Source organism: Vulpes lagopus, chromosome 3 (genome assembly GCF_018345385.1).
Source record: "Vulpes lagopus strain Blue_001 chromosome 3, ASM1834538v1, whole genome shotgun sequence".
Taxonomy (NCBI): Eukaryota; Metazoa; Chordata; class Mammalia; order Carnivora; family Canidae; genus Vulpes; species Vulpes lagopus.
Genome location: NC_054826.1, coordinates 81,001,482 through 81,022,086, shown reverse-complemented (window position 1 = coordinate 81,022,086; position 20,605 = coordinate 81,001,482). Strand labels below are relative to the sequence as shown.

At 42.4% G+C, this 20,605-nt stretch overlaps 1 protein-coding gene across 10 annotated transcripts in view; it reads right to left on the bottom strand.

Moving 5' to 3' along the window:
* The window catches only part of DISC1 (DISC1 scaffold protein), a 350,357-nt gene that overhangs the window by 224,782 nt on the left and 104,970 nt on the right, over positions 1-20,605 (bottom strand). For 9 of the 10 annotated variants that reach the window (XR_005986855.1, XR_005986856.1, XR_005986857.1 and 6 more), the window contains exons 5-6: positions 8,726-8,855; positions 4,723-4,958 (exon numbers count right to left, since the gene is read on the bottom strand). Coding sequence is in view for 7 of the 10 variants with exons in the window: in XM_041749370.1 (XP_041605304.1) it covers positions 4,723-4,958; positions 8,726-8,855 (366 nt within the window). In the remaining 3 variants the exon portion in view is untranslated. The remainder of the gene's footprint in view (positions 1-4,722; positions 4,959-8,725; positions 8,856-20,605) is intronic. The other variant, XM_041749369.1, reaches the window with a different exon arrangement.

Below are 20,605 nucleotides of genomic sequence, written 5' to 3'. Positions count from 1 at the left end.
CTCACGGTGCCTCCTCATTCTCACAAGATATGGATCTGAGGGGAAAGTGAGACTACTGATTTTTTTTTTCCCCAGTCAGTTGTGAACTGCTGAATTTTATTATTTCAAATCTGTCTTGAAAGGAGCCCTGATACTGGCTTGGGATGCTCACAGATACCTGTGACAGGGATGCTTCATCACCTTCACTGGGGAGCCCTGAGCAGTACACTGTAGGGAGGAGGGCACACCCCATGCTACCCAGTCATGCTGACCAAGGTCCCAGACATATCAAGCAAGGTCCAGCCAGCCCCTTGTAACTAGGGATTCAGTTGGCTTCACACTTTGTGCCAATGGTTTGTAAAAAGATGTGACACGTTTCTTCCAAATGCCCAAGAAATAATTCATCCATGAGCTGCCAGAGCACATTTCACATGAAGCATGAGAAATTCCAGGAGCTGAGGGATAAAGACCTCAATCACAGGCTAATATGAGCCAGACACAGGTATCTAAAGAATGTTAGGAAGTATCATCCACAGCCTGCATCTCCATTGTCATTACTCTGATTATTCCTATCTCACTTCACAGTTGGCCACATGCTGCTGGACGGGGTCACTGCCTGGCTCTTCCCTGGTGTGCAAGGCACACAGACCAATAAAGGGCTAGGAGAGCTGAGCCAGTGGCACTGGAGAGACGTGAGCTGCAAGTCACGACCCTCCTCAATTTAAGCCACATTAAAAAAAAATTATGCCACATAAACAGATGGGAACTCACACCTCACATACAGGGATGTGGCCCAAGAAAAGCCCCAGAACTTGTCACATCCTTCCTTCTCTGCTCCCCATCCTTCTCCCCACACTGCCCCCACAAACACCCAATCCTATTAGCGATTATTGGAGTGGAGTCAGTATGGAATGGAATGAGAAGGACTGGTTAATGTGGTTGGAGAATCCAGCTCACTGGATAAAAGCCATCCATCTAGACTTCTCCCATTAAATGAAAATTTGTAAGAGGAAACAAGGAATTCGTTTTAAGGCTGAGGGTTTGGAATCCCAGGATAGAGAAATTCAAACAAACAAATATCTGCAGTGGGCCCTGTCCTTTCTACATCCCTGCTCTATCAGCTTCCACACTGTGGAGTTCCTGATTCCCCAGAGGATTAAAAAATATTCTCTTAAAAAAAAATAAAAATAAATAAATAAATATTCTCTTGGTCATTGGAAGAAAACCATTTCTGTTGGCTCTATAAAAAGGCAGCTATGATATCTCTGAGAAGGCAGCTCCTCATTCCACCCTGCTAAAAGATAATTGATCCAAAACACACACATTAGAAAATTCAAACTGCTGCTTTGGTTTCTATTATAATGTCCAAATAAAAAGTCACTGGCTCTCTCATTCCCTCATACAACCTTCTCCTTCCAGCCTTTCTCTGACATCCACCAGATGATTCCCAACAAGCTATGGTCAGAAATGATGGCGCCATGCAAGCAGAGAGTCTCCATCAGTGATTTGCTCAGAAATGCCAAGTGCTATTAGGAAGTTCCTTTTCAAGCTGTGTAATTTATCCAGTGAAGAAGCATATCCTTCCCTTTGAACTTGCACATTACCCAGCTGAGTAAATCAGAAACAGCTTCTCCCCAGATAGCACCCTGAGTTTATAGCTCATCTCTATGAAAAATCTTTATCAGTGATGATAATAATAATTGTGATGCTGAGTGGTCTGTTTCTCCACATATTTGTAACAATACCAATCTCTACAACCTCTCTTCATAAGACTTCAAGATTTGCCTGTTTCACAATTTGTCAGGATCTCTCCTCCATCTGGCCTAAGAAGAAACTATTCTCATAAACAACAGACACTGGTCAACAAAGCTGTAGGTGCATATAAGATGCAGTCTTCTGGCTGGGGCACCTACGAGATAGCCCCCGTCAAGTCAACATCTTCAAAAAGAAAACCAGTATCTCATAGGAAAAAACTAAGTCAAACAGTATTGTGTATAATTAGTTAAAAATACTAGACCAAGCAATCTGTGATCTATCGAGCCATATGACTCCACATTTGCTTCTTTGAAACACTCTATTTCTGGGAGTCCATGCTGCAGCCCATCAGTTTGGAAAAAGTGTGTCTTCCTTCTTAAATGGAAAGCCCACAAAATAACAATGATTTTTCCAGTTAATATTTATGACCAGAAACAGCATGAAGCCTCACCTCCCTCGTGCGGAAGAAAGGAAACTGATCTGTACCTACACACCCCAAACTGTCCTAAGGCAGGGAGGTGCCTGACTGTACCACTAAGTAAATAAAGGAGATGCCAAGGGTCACCCCCTGTTACAGTGTCACCCAGATTATGATATGTCCCAGGGTGGTCACTCTCCAGCAACATAAAACTCTGCTCAGTGCTGGCAGTGTTCTGCTCATGATAAACATTCCAGACTGAGAACTAAGGCAGAATAACAGATTAGAAATTATAGGATCCAAGTTCAAGGGCCTTGCTCTATCAGCCTGCCATATAATGGAGATCCTTGTTTTAGACTAAGAGAAAGAACTTCCTTGGATCTCTGGAAAGAAACTATCTTCTATTAGCTCAGACTCAAAGGCTGCTATGGATGTATATGAGAAGGCCTCTTAGTAGCTGCTTCACCTGGAAAAGCTCCTGAGTTTTTGTTTCCTCATCCATAAAATGCGAACAAGGAGAATAGCCCGCCTACCACCCCAGGCTGCTCTGAACGCAGTGAGTTGGTGTGTGAGAAAGCACTTGCTCTACAACTTGTGCATCTCTGTACAGGACAGGGCACACCTGCAGGGATGCTTTGAATTCAACTCAAAACCCAGAGGCTTTGCTAAACACTGCAGTGGATTCTAAGTTAAGCATGCCCTAGCTTTTTCTGGCAAAAAGCCATCACCTTGTGGGAAAGATGAGAGGTAGATAACAAATCTCTGTGTGGTTAAAAGCAAAAGGAAAAATAAGTAGGACACATCTGGATGGTAGGATGAAAAAAGGATCATTTTAAGCCTCAAATATAAATATATGTATTTGTAAACGTAATTATAAATTCACATGTATATTTCATCTTATATATTATACATAATACATGTATATAATACAGTGCATGTTATGTGTGCATATATGACATATGATATACAAAGTATAATATATATATACCTATATCTCTGTATGTGTATATGTGTGTGCGTGTATACACATATGGAGGTAGAGTGACTTCCACAGGAGAACACTGGAAGCATCCCTGTGTGGGAAAGATCCTCAGAGGTGGAGGCAATAGTATAGGGACACGTACAAAGATGCAGCTGGAGAGCACAAGTCATATTCAATGGTCAGTTTCCTCTGGCTGAAATTTGGCAACAATCCAAATCTCTTCTTCTCCATGAGCATGAGCCATGAGGTTAGATTTCTGAAGGGAAATATTAGGGCTGAAAGGAGAATGAGAGGAAGTCCTAAGCACCTCCCTAGAATAGCATCCGTGGCTTGCTTTTCTGGGCTGGATAGTATATGCTATGTGGATAAGAGGGGACCAGGATTCACTCAATAGCCTAAGACACGTTGGGATAGACAGTTTGAAGGCCTTCAGAAGCCTGGAATCCCATTATAAACGTGACAAGCAGTAAGCACAGTAAAGTGCTTACTACCATCCAGGCACTGTTACCAGAGCTTTATATGTATTAACAGTTGATCCATGTAACAGCCCTATTATCATCATCCCCTTCCCCAAGTAATAAGTGGCTCCCAGCTGTTACATTGTTGAGTGAGGATTTGCCCCCAGAACATCAAATGGCAGAACCCACATTCTCAACCACTACAGGTGGTAAGTCCTATGAAGTAGTGCCTTCAGCATAATAATTAAGCAGAACGTGAATCTCTCCCGTTGCTCTACACTCACAACACCCACAGTCCTTACTACCCATCTGCATGTTCATTTGGGCACTACTCAGCTTTTTAGCTAAAATGCATACGCGTGAGTTCTTTCACCAAAATAAGTCCATGATCTCCGAAGGACAAGACATAGAAGTGTATCTTGTAGATATTCCACAATATAGACCACGGGAAAGATTCTCACTCCGTAAGTGGATAAGAAGCTAGGCTGAGAAGTAACAAATAGGAATTTTAATATCAATTTTGCCTCTTATCAGGACTGTGGGCAAATTACTAACATTCTTGAACTTTCTTTTCCTCATCTATAAAATAAATATAATAATAGAAGCAACTCTTAAAGCTTAGCACAGTGCCTGTCAAAGAGTAAGCATTCAGTAAATGCTAGCTATTATTAATAACCATTCATTCTTCCTGAAAGAAATACTGTCATGATTGAGTAGCCCCCTCTTAATGATTCACCCCCTCCATCAGTGAGAGGTATAGTTTACCTCTCTCCAGATGAGCGTCTTCAGCAAAGGTTGGCATCAGAATCTCTAACCAACTGAGCTGCTACAGATCTCAAAGAGAAAGAAGGTGCCCTTGGGGTCTCTGGAAATGGGGAGGGTGCGTAGTAGAATGGAGAAGAATACTGGCGTTTGGTAGATTGGGTGGCCAAAATATAAAATGTCTCCAAATATTCAGAACTCCCCCTTACAATGAATAATTTTCCCTGCTCAAAATAACAATAGCACTGCTATTGAAAAACTAGAGCCCTTCTTGGAAAAATATTTGTGTATGAGGGACAGCAGGTAACATCAGTCCTGTAAACTGGTCAATGAGTTGAGGGATCCCAAATCAATTAGGAAATCAATACCTCCTTATGGTTTCAGGTGGTTCTGCACAGATGGGAATCTGGTTGGCAAAGGCCAGGGTGTCATGCAAGGCCTTGCGGACTTCCTGCAGCTCGCCCAGAGACAGCCTGCCCACTAGGGTGGTCAGGTCATAGCCCTGCCATGGGAGAAGCTGCTCCTGCTCTTCTATTTCCCTTCTCAGCTGCTGATCTTTTGCTTCCAGCACAGACATTCTTGCTTGGAGAGCTTCGATTTCTTTCTGTAGAGAATGGAGAAACCAGATTTTATAAATTAACCCTGCTCATGGCAAACTGCTCTGCTGATAATGAGTCCTTTAAATGAGAGTCGGCCATATGTACAAGAGCCCCTTCTAAGGCAGGCAGATTTTTGGAGGTTTGTTGAAGTAGAAAAATCACGCCAATTTTATATTTCTGATTAGTTGGCGTAAGGAAAGATATTCCCTCCCAAGTATTCAATAATTATGGGGGGTGAGCCAGGAATTTGACTTGGAAGAACCAAGCAAATATATTAATAACTTACTCCATTTGAGCCGGAAGAGCTACAATATAGAGTCGCAAATGTCATATGTTTGAGGTATGAACTAAGTAGGTTACACAGGTCACAGACCGAAAAAGAAAAGGGAACAATCCTTGGTTGGTCTGTCCCCAAACTGTGAAAATGTAGTATGTAGAGAGAAATTTAAAAAATCACAGTTTGCTAAGTCTACAAGATTGAAGGAGCAATGGGATGCTGCAGATAGTGTTATGCAGTCTAAAGTTCATAAAAATATTAAATAAATTCAATTTCCACTAATATAGCAGACCAAAATCCAAAGAATCTATAGAGTATCATCCAATCTTGAGGTCAAAGGATAAAACAAACAGTAGGTTATTGAGTGAATGCCCATTGTGTGCACGATGCTAGAGCAGATAAGCACCTCACTGCCTGTAGCACTCTGAATTTAAAATGAGACTCTTTCAATCACCACACTCCCATGTCCCATGCATTGGTTTCTGGCTAATAAGAGCAGAGCTCTGATCCTGGGTGTCTCCCCATCTCTTATCTGTGGTCGCTCAAATCCAAGTACAGATCACCTATAACTTCTACCTCCTGACCCCACTTCCAGTTTGAGCTGAGGGTAGAGACTTAGTTGGTTGGTACTGAAGATCCACCCCTGAGATGCTCCAAGAAGATAATATGTCTGCCACTGGTTTATCGTTACAATATCATTGGCATTGTTTCCCAACTAACCTCCCATCCTCTACCTCTACCCGTATCCTATTGTTTTCTTTCTTTGTAACTGTGGAAAATGCATGTAACATGAAATTCACCATCTTAACCATTTTTAATGCCAGTCCCATGGCATTAAGTACATTCATATTGCTGTGCAACCATTGGCACCATCCGTCCAAGACCTCTTCATATTATAAACCAAAACTCCAGATCCCCATTTACCCCATCCTTCCCCCAACCCCTGGCAACTGCCATTCTACTTTCTGTCTCTCTGAATCCCTAGGAACTTCATATAAGTGGAAGCATAGTATTTGCCTTTTTGTGACTGGCTTATTTCACTCAGTATAATGTCCTTAAGGTTCTTCCAAGTTGCACCATGTGTCAGAATTTCCTTCCTTCTTAAGTTTGTATAGCACTCCATTGTGTGGATGGACTACATGTGGTTTATCCATTCATCTGTAGATGGACACTTGGGTTGCTTCCACTTTCGGCTGTTGTGAAAAATGTTGTTTTGAACATCACTTTGAGGTCCTTATTCCAATTCTTTTGAATATATACCCAGAAGTGGAATTGCTTGATTGCATGATGATTTTATTTTTAACATTGTGAAGACCCACCGTGCTTTTCCACAGTGGTCCAGCACCCAATTCTTAACACAGAAGTCAAAGTGATTCTTTAAAACATGGTCAGAATATGTTGCTGCTTTGCTTAAAACCTTCCAATGGCCACACTGCAGTCAGACAGAAGCCCGAGTGCTTATAAAGGTGTGCAAGGTCCTCCAAGACGTTTCTCCCTGACTTTGTCCTCTACTATTCTCCCCTACCCTGGCCTGCTGGCTGCACTATGAATATGTGAGGCACATCCCCACTGCAGGCCTTCATGTGGCTGCTCCCTTGGCTTCCATCTCACTGCGCAACGGGTTGATATTAGCTTATGCATTATAGCTCTTACCACCCTACAACATAGTAAGGACGTAACTTGGGAATTAATTATGTTTGCCATTTCTTATCTATCTCCCCATGCCCACCTCTACTAGAACATCAACTTCACAGAAATCCTAAGCATTTCAAACAGTATCTGGAATTATAAGAGGCATTCAAACACCTGCTGAATAAATGAATATTCACGTTCCCCCAGAGCTCTGCTGAGAACATCCTCCTCAAACACTAAGAATCCCAGGCTGAAACTATTTTCTGTACATTCTGACATCATAAGGAATTATGCAGGCTACTGAAAAATATTGTAAATATTTTTCGAATATTGTTAATATTGTAAATATGAAATATTGTTCAAAACCAAAAGCCAGATTTCACATTTTCAGCTAGCCAAAGTGATGTGGAGAACAAAAGCAAAAGACATATAAGAAAAATAATCAAATTTCCTTTGCAGTCCACTGACAAGTACTTGAGACAGGCAGGAATGACCTTCCTCCAGGAACTCAACTGCCTCAATGTGAATACTTTGCTAGAGGCAAAAAGCAACCCCAGCTTGACATTAGCTTGACTTCCAGGATTCTGTAAGTCTTCTTTAACATATAAAAATCCCTTCAGAAACTTCCTTTACCTCTACCCCCCAACAAAGATATATATTATTAATCATCCTCCAAACATATGGCCCACGGATATACATCTGAAAGGTTTCATGACTAAGAATTTACTAGACAGCAGTAAATGACTCCTCAAGGTCCTAGAAACCTTGCTTCCATATTTCTTAGAGACTTACACTCTCCCCAAACCCCTTCCAACTTAAAAGCATATAATCAGTCACTCCTCAAACCCAATGAGGCTCTTTCTGCCCATGGGTCCTGTCTCCATGCTTTAATTTTTTTGCACCTTTTTGCACCAAAGACATCTCAAGATTTCTTTCTTGACCCTTCGCTCCTGAACCCCATACATCACAACACAAACTTTTAGGACGATACTCACTGAATATAGAAGTATTCAGTTTACTGGAGAATATTTTCAAGTTGTGATGGCTTTTGCCACCTTGCTGCTATGGGGACTTGGATGGGCAAGCTCAGGTAATAAGAATACTCTGAACCAGGGGGTAGGGATGGGAGGGCAGTCCAAGAACTCATCCAAGCCCATAAAACAGTCTAAACTCACTCCATTGTTTAGAACCTAAACCAAGATTTGCACTCAGGTGTTCAAGACCCATCCTCTTCCTGGAAGTCACGTTGTCTTCCATAGATGCTGCCTTGTTACCCTCCATTCCTGTCTCGAGCCCCTAGGTTCCAGGTGGTATGGACCCAACTTCCAGGGTCCCTGCCTCAGGAAGGGGGAGTCCACTTCCAGAGCACCTGATAGCCTCCTGCCTTAACTCTGTGCTGCATCTAGACTTCTAGCCCCTGAGTGGTTCCTGGCCAACTTTTACCCACCACTCTGGGCCAATCTGGAACTTTCATGTGATATCTACTGGTTTTTCCCAGACACGCTAGCCTTGCCCAGCCCACACTTACAACTCTGCCCCCTGACAACTGCTCCTCACACTTCAACTCAATACAATTTTCCATGAAGGATTTTCACAGAACACATTTCTTCCTGCCTTTCAAAAGAACCTCATAAAGATCAAAATGATCAGAGGTGACAAATTGGCCTGGCAGACAAGGAAAGCATATTCAAAAAGTAATGAGGAATATTGAAAATGGGCACAAACACTGCTGAGCTTTCAACCCCTCTTTGTGGAATGAGATTCCTACCAGCCCTCCAGCCCACTCCACCCATCTCTCTCTTTTGGACTTCATGGGTGGATGGCCAAAGCTCTCATTTCTCTGAGCATCCTTCCCCTGCTCACCTGCAGCTGCCGCTTCTCCTGAAGAAGCCAGTCTCGTCTGGTGATGGACACACGCAGGGTGTCCTGAGCAGTGGGCTCCCACAGCTTCGGCTCCATCCTGGGGGTGATATGGGGGTCATCACTGCAGGCCCTTAAAGTACAATATGCATGTTAATACAGATGTGAAGAAACTGAAATCCTTGGAGCTACAAAACTGTCCAGAGAAAGAAATTTCACAAAGTGGCTGCCAGCTGTTCTCATCTTTGGCGGGTCAGAGGAACTAGGTCCCTAAAGTAAGTTTCTGTTTTAATTACATTCTGTTGGGGATTTTGCTTTTACCCAAAGCCAGACTGCTATTTTTAGGCCTGCCCTGTCCCGTCCTATGGCCCCTAATCACATATACTATCTACGTGCTGACACTGTCCAATGCACACCAGATTTTAAAGACTTCGAATGAAAACAAAGAGTGCAAAATATTTCTATAATTTTTATGTTTATCACATATTGGAATGATCATATTTTCGATGAACTGAGTTGCATTAAATACATTTGTAAAATTAACTTCACCTGTTTCTTCTTGCATCAATAGTGAGGCTACTGGATAATCTGAAATCATGTCTATGGTTTGCATTGTATTTTATTGGACAGTGTTGGCTTGATCATTCAGACAGAGCCAAATGCCAGGGGCTGGTCGTGGCTGCAGAGATTAAAAAGAGCTGTGACTGATCCACAGATGCTTGGGTCAGAGCTTCTCAGAAAAGGCTTGCTAAAAGACTGTCAAAAACCACTTAAAATCTGGCTCTGTCAGGAGCTGGCACATTTGGTCAAAGCAGTGCTGGGGGAAATGCAGTACAGGCTTGATTGAGGCTTTGCAGAGGTCTTGAAGACATTTACCCTTAACGGATGACAAATTCATCCTTAAAGTATTCAATTTCTAACTCGATGCAGTTGGACAGAAAAAAATATATACCCCAAGCAAAAATCTATGTCAAACCTATGTCAACCATTCAAGGAAACTACGTTTAGGAAAACATCACCAACTAAAAAAGCAAATGACAAGTTGGGAAAAATATTACCAGCCATGTACCATAAAAAGGAAAAATATTTCTAATTTCAAGAGTCCTATCGAACCAAGAAGATAAAGACGAACACATCTATCAGAAATTCAAACAGGTGTGCATAGGTGGCTAAGTCGGTTAAGTGGCCAGTGGCCGACTCTTGGTTTCAGCTCAAGTCATGATCTCTGGGTCCTGGGATCAAGCCCCACATCAGGCTCCCTGCTTGGCAGGGAGTCTGCTCAAGGATTCTCCCTCTCCCTCCCCCTGCTCATGCTCCTTCTCTCCTCTCTCTCTCTTTCTCTCTCTCTAAAATGAATGAATAAGTCTTTTTAAAAATCCAACCAAAGGGGCAGCCCCGGTGGCCCAGTAATTTAGCGCCACCTTCCGCCCAGGGTGTGATCCCAGAGAGCCGGGATTGAGTCCCACGTTGGGCTCCCTGCATGGAGCCTGTCTCTCTCTGTTTCTCTCTCTGTGTGTGTGTGTGTGTGTCTGTCATGAATAAATAAATAAAATCTTTTTTTAAAAAATAAAAAATAAATTAAAATCCAACCAAAGGAATTACAAAGAGTTAAGGAAAATGTTTACCATCAAAAACACTTTTCAATGCAAATCCAAACAACACAAAATATCACTTTTCACTTAAGTGGCAAATGTTTTCAGGAACCATCATTGCTTGGTGAGAGAAGGGAAAAGGAATTTAGCATAAAATACAATATAACTTTGGATGCTATATTCCCACTTCTAAGAATTCATCATATGTAAATAATTACAGATGTGCACAAAGGTTAGCTATAAAAATAACACATTTTTTAGTAGCCCCAAACTGAAAACACACAATTGTGTCCCCAAATGAGGAGCAAAGCAGTAAGCCATGGCACAGCCACACAAAGAAGGGTTATGCAGCCACTAAAATTAGGTCACCAAAGAAGATGCAACCACTGGAAAATGATCTCTATCTATTGCTATTTTTTTCAATCAGCTATTATGATAATATGTAGAATACAAAACAACTATTGTAAAAAAAATGTATATAAAATATAGGAAAACATCCACCAAAATGTTATCAGCTCTCACCTCTGGGTCATAGAATGATTTCTTTTAGCCAATTTTTTATTTTCTAAGTTTTCTATAATGAGCATATGTTATTTCTAATACTATAGTGGAAATGCTTTCTACCATATACACTAAGTAGCTATACTATTGACTTAAATAGTTTCACATAGCCAATTGTCATAGCCCTTGGACAAAATAGACATGTCTGTTTGAAATAAATCACATTTCATATGTAAAAGGTCAAGGGCAAAGTAGGTGTCTATAGCTTCTGATAGTCTGAGGCATAAAGGACACCTGTCCCTTCCTCCCCTGGAATCTCCTTCCAGATAGCTGGAACTTGGCTGCCACATGTATTGACTTCAGGGCTCATCAAGCAGGAACATGAAGCTTCCTGTTCTTATTTGTACAATCACACAGAGCCTCACTCCCTCCATGTTTCTCAGAAAAGAAAATGAGCAACTCATTTTTTTTAGATTCCATTTATGAATGGATTTATATGGTGTCTTTCTCAGTATAACTTATTTCACTTAGCATAATACCCTCTATGTCCATCCACAGTCACAAATGGCACAATGTCATTCTTTTTGATGGCTGCCTAATATTCCTGTGTGTGTGTGTGTGTGTGTGTGTGTGTACACCACATTTTTCTTAACCATTTGTGTGTTTATGGACATTTAGGCTGCTTGGCTATTGTAAATAATACTGCAATAAACATAGAGGTACATACATCTTTTCAGGTTAGTGTTCTCCTTTTCTCTGGGTAAATATCCAATGAATAAACAAACAAAAAGCAGAATCAGACCTATAAATACAAAGAATGAACTGATGGTTGCCAGAGGGGTGGGGGTGGGATGTTGGGCTAAATGGGTGAAGGAGAGAGGGAGGTACAGGCCTCTAGTTACGGAATAAGTAAGTCACAGGATACAAGACACAGCACAAAGAACACAGTCAATGATATCATAATTGCCATGTAATAGGATGGATGGTAGCTACACTTGTGGTAAACTTAGCATAATGTATAAACTTGTCAAATCACTAAATCATACACCTGAAACTAATGTAGCATATTGTATCAGCTGTAAGAGGAAGGAGGAAGGAAGGAAGGAAGGAAGGAAGGAAGGAAGGAAGGAAGGAAGGAAGGAAGGAAGGAAGGAAGGGAGGGAGGGAGGGAATGAGTAACTCATCCTAACATCTGTGCTCTTCATCTCCTTTCACTTCCAGCCCATTTCATTCATTCATTTAGAAAAAGAAAACACTATTAAGCCCACCCATCCTGTGCTGTGGTTCGTCCCTGGTGCTAGAGACCCAGCAGTAAACAAGACTTGGTTCCTGCACAAGAGCAGGGAAGGCAAACACACCAAAAGGAAAATACAAGGTAATAGACAAATGCTCAACCCAAGGTTCAAACCAATTATTATAGGAGTTCCAAGGTAAGAGTGAGTCTCCCACTTCCTAAACCTTAACGTGGCATTTACAAATGAGTGAGCCCACCAAGCACTGCAATGAAGCAGCACTACTATTTTTAGAAACAATGGTAGAAAATATGTCACCTCAGCTCTTCTAAGTTGGGAAGCAGCAGCTACAGAAAAGGGAACCTTGCTGGTATTTTTGTGGGCCTGACACAGATTCGGGTTCTCTGAATAATCTCAAAACCACTTACTTACTGTAACAGACCTTGCAATTTAGAAATTTATTTTAAGACCTGTTACTCTGATTCATGTGTGTAAAGGCAAATCACAGTAATAATTGTAAAAAAAAAATGCTTAATCTGATGATAATAAACTAGTACGAACAGAGAATTTTCTGTACACTGGACACATCACTTTTAGCACACTCACTTCTCACTACAGACCAAGGAGGAACATATTATTATCACAGTTTTGTCACTGAGGAAGCAGTGGCAGAGGAGATTCAGTGACTTGCTCTTGGCCACCAGGAGAACCAGCAGAAGAATCGAGGGGTCAGGGATGCATCCTGCTGATCCCCACTTTCTGGCCTTTCCTGGACAGTGTGCCATTTGGGCTCTTGGCAAGATTATCAGCTCCGTTTCCTCCTAGTTTCTAGGCTTGTGCCACCCACGCCCACAGATTAAGTCCCCTTGCTCGCTATTGAGCAGGGCCAGCTGAGAATGACAGGAAGGGAGGTGACCAGGGTTTGAGTACTAGTCCTACCTTTTTCTTGCTACTGTCCTTGGATTTATCAAAGCTCTCTGAACCTTACCTTCCTCGTTTTTAAAATGAGGATGGTGATGAAGACAATGATGCCTTCCCTGTGTGGCTGATTATGGGGGTCACCATCAGTTCATTCACCAAATGAGCACTGTGCACCTGCTCTGTGCAGGCCCCACCCTTGCATCAGGTGTGAGGAAGGAGGCAGAGCCCCTCTAACCTCAGGGAGATGTCTGTTTGCTGTCCCTCATGTCCCCATACTTGCAGGGAACATGAGATCTGTGTGCATGTCCAGTGGACACAGTGTCCTCTCCAGGGTAATGAAGATGAAAAAGAAAATGTTTCTGAGGATCTTCACATGGATCAGAAGAGGAAGTCTCTAGAACAAAACCATCATCAGCTATTGCCATCTGTGGGAATGGGACATGCTTCCTATCTCTGGGCTCCAGGGTCTTGGCCTGTCACATAGCCATCATAGCCACTCTCTCCGGAATGAGAGCCTAAGGAAGGGAGAGACCCAGCTCACTTCGTGTGGTTCCCAGTGCTCGCACTGAGTAGGGGCTTAGCAAATATGTGTTGAATGATTTAATGAGCCCACAGCCTAGAAAATCCAGAAGTCGTTTACATTCAGCTTTCTGTTGCATTTGGATCATTTCTTTGCACTAATTTATTTCTCCATTTGCTCTGCTTATGCAAATACTAAGTTTCCTGAATTTCCTAAATAGATACCATCTGGGTCAGGTTGGGAGTTACTGAAGGAAATCAACATAGAATTGAAAATTAGCTACAGAGGAGCTACAGGTGCAGAACTGGGAATTCTCCATATTATTGTTAATCACATTCATTACTTAATCCATAAGAAAAGCCCCTGTGATTAACCAAAACTCCTCTCTCTGTCTCATACACTTTGACTCCAGGTGTAGAAAGCCATCCACAGATGGCTGTGTGGCAGCCCCAGGACACACTGTAGCTCCGTAATGAAGCGGGGGACAGGTTTCCATCATTGAGATGTTCAGTCATCTGAGCCATACTCCCTCTTCCTTCTATCATGTTGCTCCCTTTATATTTAATAATTCTCCATGTGTAATCCCTAATGTCAGTACAAATTAGCATTGCTGCTATAAACTAATCAGTATGTAAGATGAGCAAATCCCTCAGGGGCCAGAATTAACAACACGAGGGTTGGAATGTTAGAACAGCCCTGGGTGCCAGCAGGGACTCGGGGGTCTCTAAGATCCTGCTCTCCACCTCCCAGTTTCTTACAGGCCCCCATTTGGGGCTGCTCAGTGCTGGAAATATCCTTTGGCCTTTCTCCTTTGCCTTTTCCAATAACCATTTAAAGGAAAAACCCAATTTGTTAAATAAGATCCTATATCACTGAAACCAGTGAGAGCATATCTCATCCCAATGACCCCCATATGCCACGTGACTTTTGTGCATGTGTAGTTCAGTAATAATGAGAAAAGAATGAAATGCCCTCTGGGAATCAACATTTCCAGAGCCAGGTGGTTAATGGGTGTGTGCCTGAGATGAACCTACATCACCACCTACTCCCTAGCAGCACCCTGAGTCCCTAGAGCCTCCAGCACCCTCCTTTTGCTCTAAGGGTTGCCTTCAGAAACATGGGGAGTGAGAATGCTATAGGGAAAGGAGAGGCCAGACAATACACCTGCTAGGACATTCCGTATCAGAATGGCTCGTGGAAGTGCCCATGGTTTAGACTGTGTATAACACAGAAGATTCCTTTCTCAGACAGGAATACCAGTCTTCACAATGCCAGAAAAAGTGCTATTTTGTGCCACTTCTGGAATCAAAGAATTTTAGTCGAGAAAAAAAAAAAAACAACATTTACCAAGGCCAATGCTTTCATTATTACAGTTTGGAAAACTTGAGTTCAGATGACTATTTTTGACAACAAGAGCCAAGTACAGCCCTTCTGAACACCTTTACTCATTGCTGCTCCCCATGGATGACCATTCAAACAAATTTATGTCATATTACTTCTGTGCTTCCATCCCTCCCTTTTTGGGAAGATGGTGAGAAAGAAGTGGTTTGGGCCAGTCATTGAATCACTGAAATATGGTTTAAGTCTGGAAATAGCTTCTTCATCCAACAAAGTGTCATAAATTAGTAAGGCCACTGTGATAGTACAAATCCTGTAAAAATGCCTGGCATAATTCAGATAACTGTACAGTTCTGCCTATATATATATATATATATATATATATATATATATATATCTATGATTTGGGTCTGAGGAGTAAAGAGAATGGAGTAAAAGTCATATTCCTTAGGAAATCTAGCAACATTGTTTTATACAGTCCTACCCCACTCAGAAATGACTGTCCTGCAAAGAGGGGCACATGAATATTTGTTTGGGTTTATAATAGCTATGCTCAACACAACTGGCTTTAGGACAGACTTCAGTTGAATTTGAGCAAAGAGAATGGCATGAGAGACCTTTATCTGGAAGATGATATTTATAACCCACTAATTCTAAAACAACTTCTGAGGAGTATTCTGTGGCTCATCCCATCTATTCTTCTCTTCTGTTCCTATCTCGAGTTGATGACAAAGGGGTCAGTAGTGGGTTTCCTGGGAGTGCAACACACGCCATCCTAGTGACATCTGACTCCTGACCTTGAGCCTCAATTCAGGTTCAGAAACATACCCTGGTGTGTTCTGGTAGGAATAACCATTGTTACATCTTACCATAACATAGGCATCTTGTGTTATACCTCTGTAAAATGTGTCTATAATAGTTACTTTCTCAACTTACACAATGTATCTCCATTCCAGGCTGTGAACTTAGAGCTAGTTGTCTCTTCCCTAAATACCATGGTGGGAAGGTCCTGACATGACAATAAAGAATCACATGTTTCAAAGGGAACAGAGGAAGACCTGGTCAGAGGAAACATGACTCAGTCCAGAAGCATCACCAACTACAAACATTTATCTCCCCTGTTCCCACCTGAAAGGAAGTATGTGAGCAGGAAATATTTGGACAGGCAAACCAGAGCTCTGCCTTGATAAGCCCCATTGGAAAACCATTGTCTATCTTTGTTTTTAAACTTTGTTATATTTTGTCTACTTGTGCTTTAAGTTATCCACTGGGAAACAGTCTTTGATAAAGGATATTTTGCACGATGCCCTACACACACACACACACACACACACACACGGAATTTAAGTTGTGAGTATGACCGATTTTAAAGTACATATTGGTGAAGGTCCGGTGGGAAAATACATGGGATATATAGTCAGAGAAATGCATAATATTAATGAGAAAATTATCAGTCATATGTGTGATAGTTGGCCAAACTTCTCTCTCAGGAGAAAGAAAAAAATAACTCTTTTGATTGAAGGAAAGATATAGCAGGAAGAGGGACACCTGGGTGGCTCAGTGGTTGAGCGTCTGCCCTCAGCTCAGGGCGTGATCCCGGAGTCCCAGGATTGAGTCCCACATCGGGTTCCCTGCAGGGAGCCTGCTTCTCCTTTCTCTGCCTATGTCTCTGTCTCTGTCTCTGTCTCTCTCTCTCTCTCTGTGCCTCTCGTGAATAAATAAATAACATCTTTAAAAAAAAAAAAGATATAGCAGGAATAGTTGCCCTCTGTTCCCTTCTGATCATTGCTATAGCAGGATATTGAAATGTGATTTTCCAGTTGTTCCAGAATAAGAAGCTAAAGCTGAAGAACACAGGCCCACACGCTCTACATTCTAAATTCTAACAGTAGAGTAGGGTGCCCTACCCTGGGGGCTCCACAAGCAACGCTACCACAATCAACTAGCACTCAACACACACACCCGTTGGCCATGTAGGAAATAGAGTTTTCATGAAAGATGCTTCTTCTCCTCCTTTCCCCAGTCTTACATGGGGGCAAAGAGGGAATAAACGCTCCCACTCAAACTAAACAGAAACAAAAAAATCCAGTGGACCCGCTCATAGAGATTGGAAGTGTCCTGCAAGCAGGAAGATTGACATGTGATTCTCCTACATGAATGTCTTTCTAAATTTGGGTTGTCTTAATACAAAGTCTGAGACAACGATCTGAGTTTGGGCTATTTTCTGGAGAAGTGAGTCCCAAGAAACTAAGAGTGAGGGAGCAAGATGCAGGAAAAGTCAGTAAAGGCACATTATTGAGCTGAGCACCATAGGGGCAACTGGGGCTTAATCCCACCAGGAATCATATCTGGAAAAAAACCTCCACATCTGAGGTACCTCCACATCTGAGGTATGTGGAACATACCTCAGAACTATCCCCATAGAGACTGGGTAGGCTGGCACATTTATCTACCAACTCCCACACCCTTGGGGACATTACCCACTCCCTGTCCTCACAAGCTTCACAGAAAGCCCCATGGTACATATCCCTGTTGGGTGCCTGAAGTGGAAAAAACTTCCCACAGCTGGAGTGAAAATCGGAGGGAGACCAAGGGACTGGGACACAGGGGGCATCAAGTGTCTGTTGCAACATGTACTTACACAACAGACTTTCTGATGTATCACTGGCCCTTCAACAGGGACAAAGAAACTGGAGAGCCATGGCAAGGCAGAGGGGTCTATAACAAGGCAGCCTGAGTGCTGACCATTCAGTATGACAAAGACATGTGAACTTCCCATGAATCAAATAGACATTGCAAAAGTTATCTTCCCAAAAAGTGTGCCCATTGGACAAGGGGACCTACAGAAATAGGCTAAGTAATATCTAAAAGGGGGTGGTTGCATTTCACATCAGGATCTGGGCAGTGGGGAAGGCCTGTGGTATTGTCTAGAGAACCCACACATGAGTGCCATAAGGCAATTAGCATGCCTATGTGCACGAGGTGTCCCAGCCTGTTAGCCAGGGAAGCAGCAATGACCAGCAAGAAGAGGGTTACAGACAATGCACAGGGAGAGACTTGAAACAGATATACAATGAAAGTTTCAAACTAGGCTGGGCTGGATGAACATTGGTAACTGAAAATGGCCCAAACATTTGTCTTATCTGCCCAAGATATATATAAAAAAAAAATAGGATGATGTATTCAACAGAGCACAACAGAGACTGGAGAATAGTAAAACCACAGAGTGTTTGTTCCTCTGCTAACTAGAGACACCCCTGAACCAGTTATCTTACTGAGCAGCGTGGGACCATCCACTAGGGTAAGACCACCAACCGGGCCAGGGTGCCACACCATGCAAGGGCTGGTACCTGCCGTTAGAAAAGCCTGGTTAGCCCGCGAAGGCAGCAGCTGAAACTCTCTGGGCTGCAGAAAGGACCTGAAGAAAATGAGTGCAGTTCAGGGTGATACCACAAGACTCAGAGAACTACACTTGATCTCAGCCAAAATGCTGAGAGGCTGTGAGTCTCAGAGAATTAAACAGTAGTTTTTAAAAAGTTGAATGCAGATTATTAAGAACAAAGTGACAATAAAAACTAAAAATGAAGTACAGCACCTGATTGTACTTGGGTGTTTACATTTCCTTAAATCTTATTCTAAACAAAATTTTCTTAACCTGAGACGCAAAGACACCCTCCCAAAAAAGATGCCCCCCCCAAAGAGTGAATGGATGAGCCTCAGAAGACCTGCAAGTCTCCTGAAACTGCGTGCAATCATTTGCATGGTTGTACATATGTGGTTTGGTAATGGAAGGAGTCTATAGTTATCATCAGATTCTCAAATAATAGGGATCTCAAAAAGCACTTATTTGTGTTATTCATAAGTACTGAAAATTTCCCATGTTGGTACAACTATTTCATTTCTACAGGAAAAGCATCGTTCATCAGAAAGTATCCTGTTTCCTCCATGATTCAGAGAGATCTCCTGGCCTGTGAGAAACTTTTTGCCCTGGTCTGTCCTGGCTCCTCCAGGCTGTGTGAGCTCTGGCCCCACACCATGACCCCTGGTGGCCCCTGTGAGAACTGCAGCCACAGTCCCAGGTTTAGAGGAAACCCGAGTCCAAATAATGCTGTTGAGGACACGTCACAGGCTAGCTGGGCAGTTGGCGCATTGAAAGATAACCTTCTAAAGATTATTAATAACTATATAATTCTGTTAATATGCATTAGAAAAATCTAAAAGTTGATTTTGAGTCATTATTTTCTTTTTTTTAAGATATTTATTTATTTGAGAGAGAGCAGAGTGAGAAAGAGATCACAAGCAGGAGGGAGGGGCAGAAGAAGAATGAGAAGCAGACCCCCTCCTGAGCAGAAAGCCCGATGTAGGGCTCGATCCCAGGACCCCGGGATCATGACTTGAGCCTAAGGCAGACACTTAACCAACAGAGCCACCCAGGCGCCCTGAGTCATTATTTTCTAACTGTGTTAATAATAGGATGGGTGAATTTGGTGAAGAAAAGCCACAATTATGCATAAATAACTGAAGTTTGGAAATAGTGATCCAATTCAACCCTCTCATTTTCTGATGAAGGTAGTGAAGTGTGAAGAAGTGAGGAAATTACGCCCAGTCATATATAGCTGGTAAGAAGAGACGGGACCAGAAGGGAGGCTGTCTGACCTGTAATCTAGGGTTCTATCAAGATACTACAAAAGTTCTTCTTGCTGGAAATGTTGGGAAAAAGGCTGAAGGAGCATTTTCTCTAGGGCAACTGAACCACATTAGAGTGAAGATTCTCTCTCTCCATAGATATTCACATGTATCTTTGTGAACCTGTATATAGATACGTCCACATATGATCATATTCATTCATTCAATGAATGTTTATGGAATACCTATTTGGGGGTCAGCCACTGTTCTAGTCTTCAGGAATAAAAAGATAAATACAGGGCAGCCCTGGTGGCTCAGCGGTTTAGCACCGCCTTCAGCCCAGGGCGTGATACTGGAGACCCAGGATCAAGTCCCATGTCAGGCTCCCTGCATGGACTCTGCTTCTTCCTCTGCCTCTCTCTTTGTCTCTCTCTCTCTCTCTCTCATAATTAAATAAATATAATCTTTTAAAAAAAAGAGAAATACAACCCCGTCTTGTTTTCAAGGAGCTCACAGTCTGAAGAGTAGACTAATATTCGTGGAAATAGATTTACTTATTTAAGACCCAAGGCAGGGGTGAGGTAATTAAATGTGCTCCAGTAATTCAAGAGGGAGATGATGTGACTTCAGGACAAGGCTTCACAAGGATGGTAGCTGAGCTGAGTCTCAAACAAAGAGTAAGAGGTAATTAACAGTGGGGCATGTGCAAGATCATAGAATCCAGAGACATTCACAACATGTAGGTGATTTCTAATACTTCACTGAGTGTGGATTGCAGCTGGTGAAGGGCTAGTCAAATTCTGGGCTGCTGAGAAGCAGAGCAGGAGCTGGATTGGAAAAGTTTTGGATGACATGCTAAGTAATCAGCATGGATGCTGAGGACAATTGGGCATGACATGATATTTCCACTTGTGGTGCTGTGTAGGGTGAATGAGAGGGAAAAATGTTGGAATCAAAAACACCAGCAAGGAGACCACTGTGATAATCCAGATTAGAAACTCTGAGGGGCGTCTGGGTGGCTCAGTTGGCTGGGCATCATCCGATTCTTGATTTCAGCTCAGGTCATGATCTCAGGGTCATGGGATCTCAGGGATCTCAAGTCCCACATTCGGTTCTGTACTGAGCATGGAAGCTGTTTAAGATTTTTCTCTCT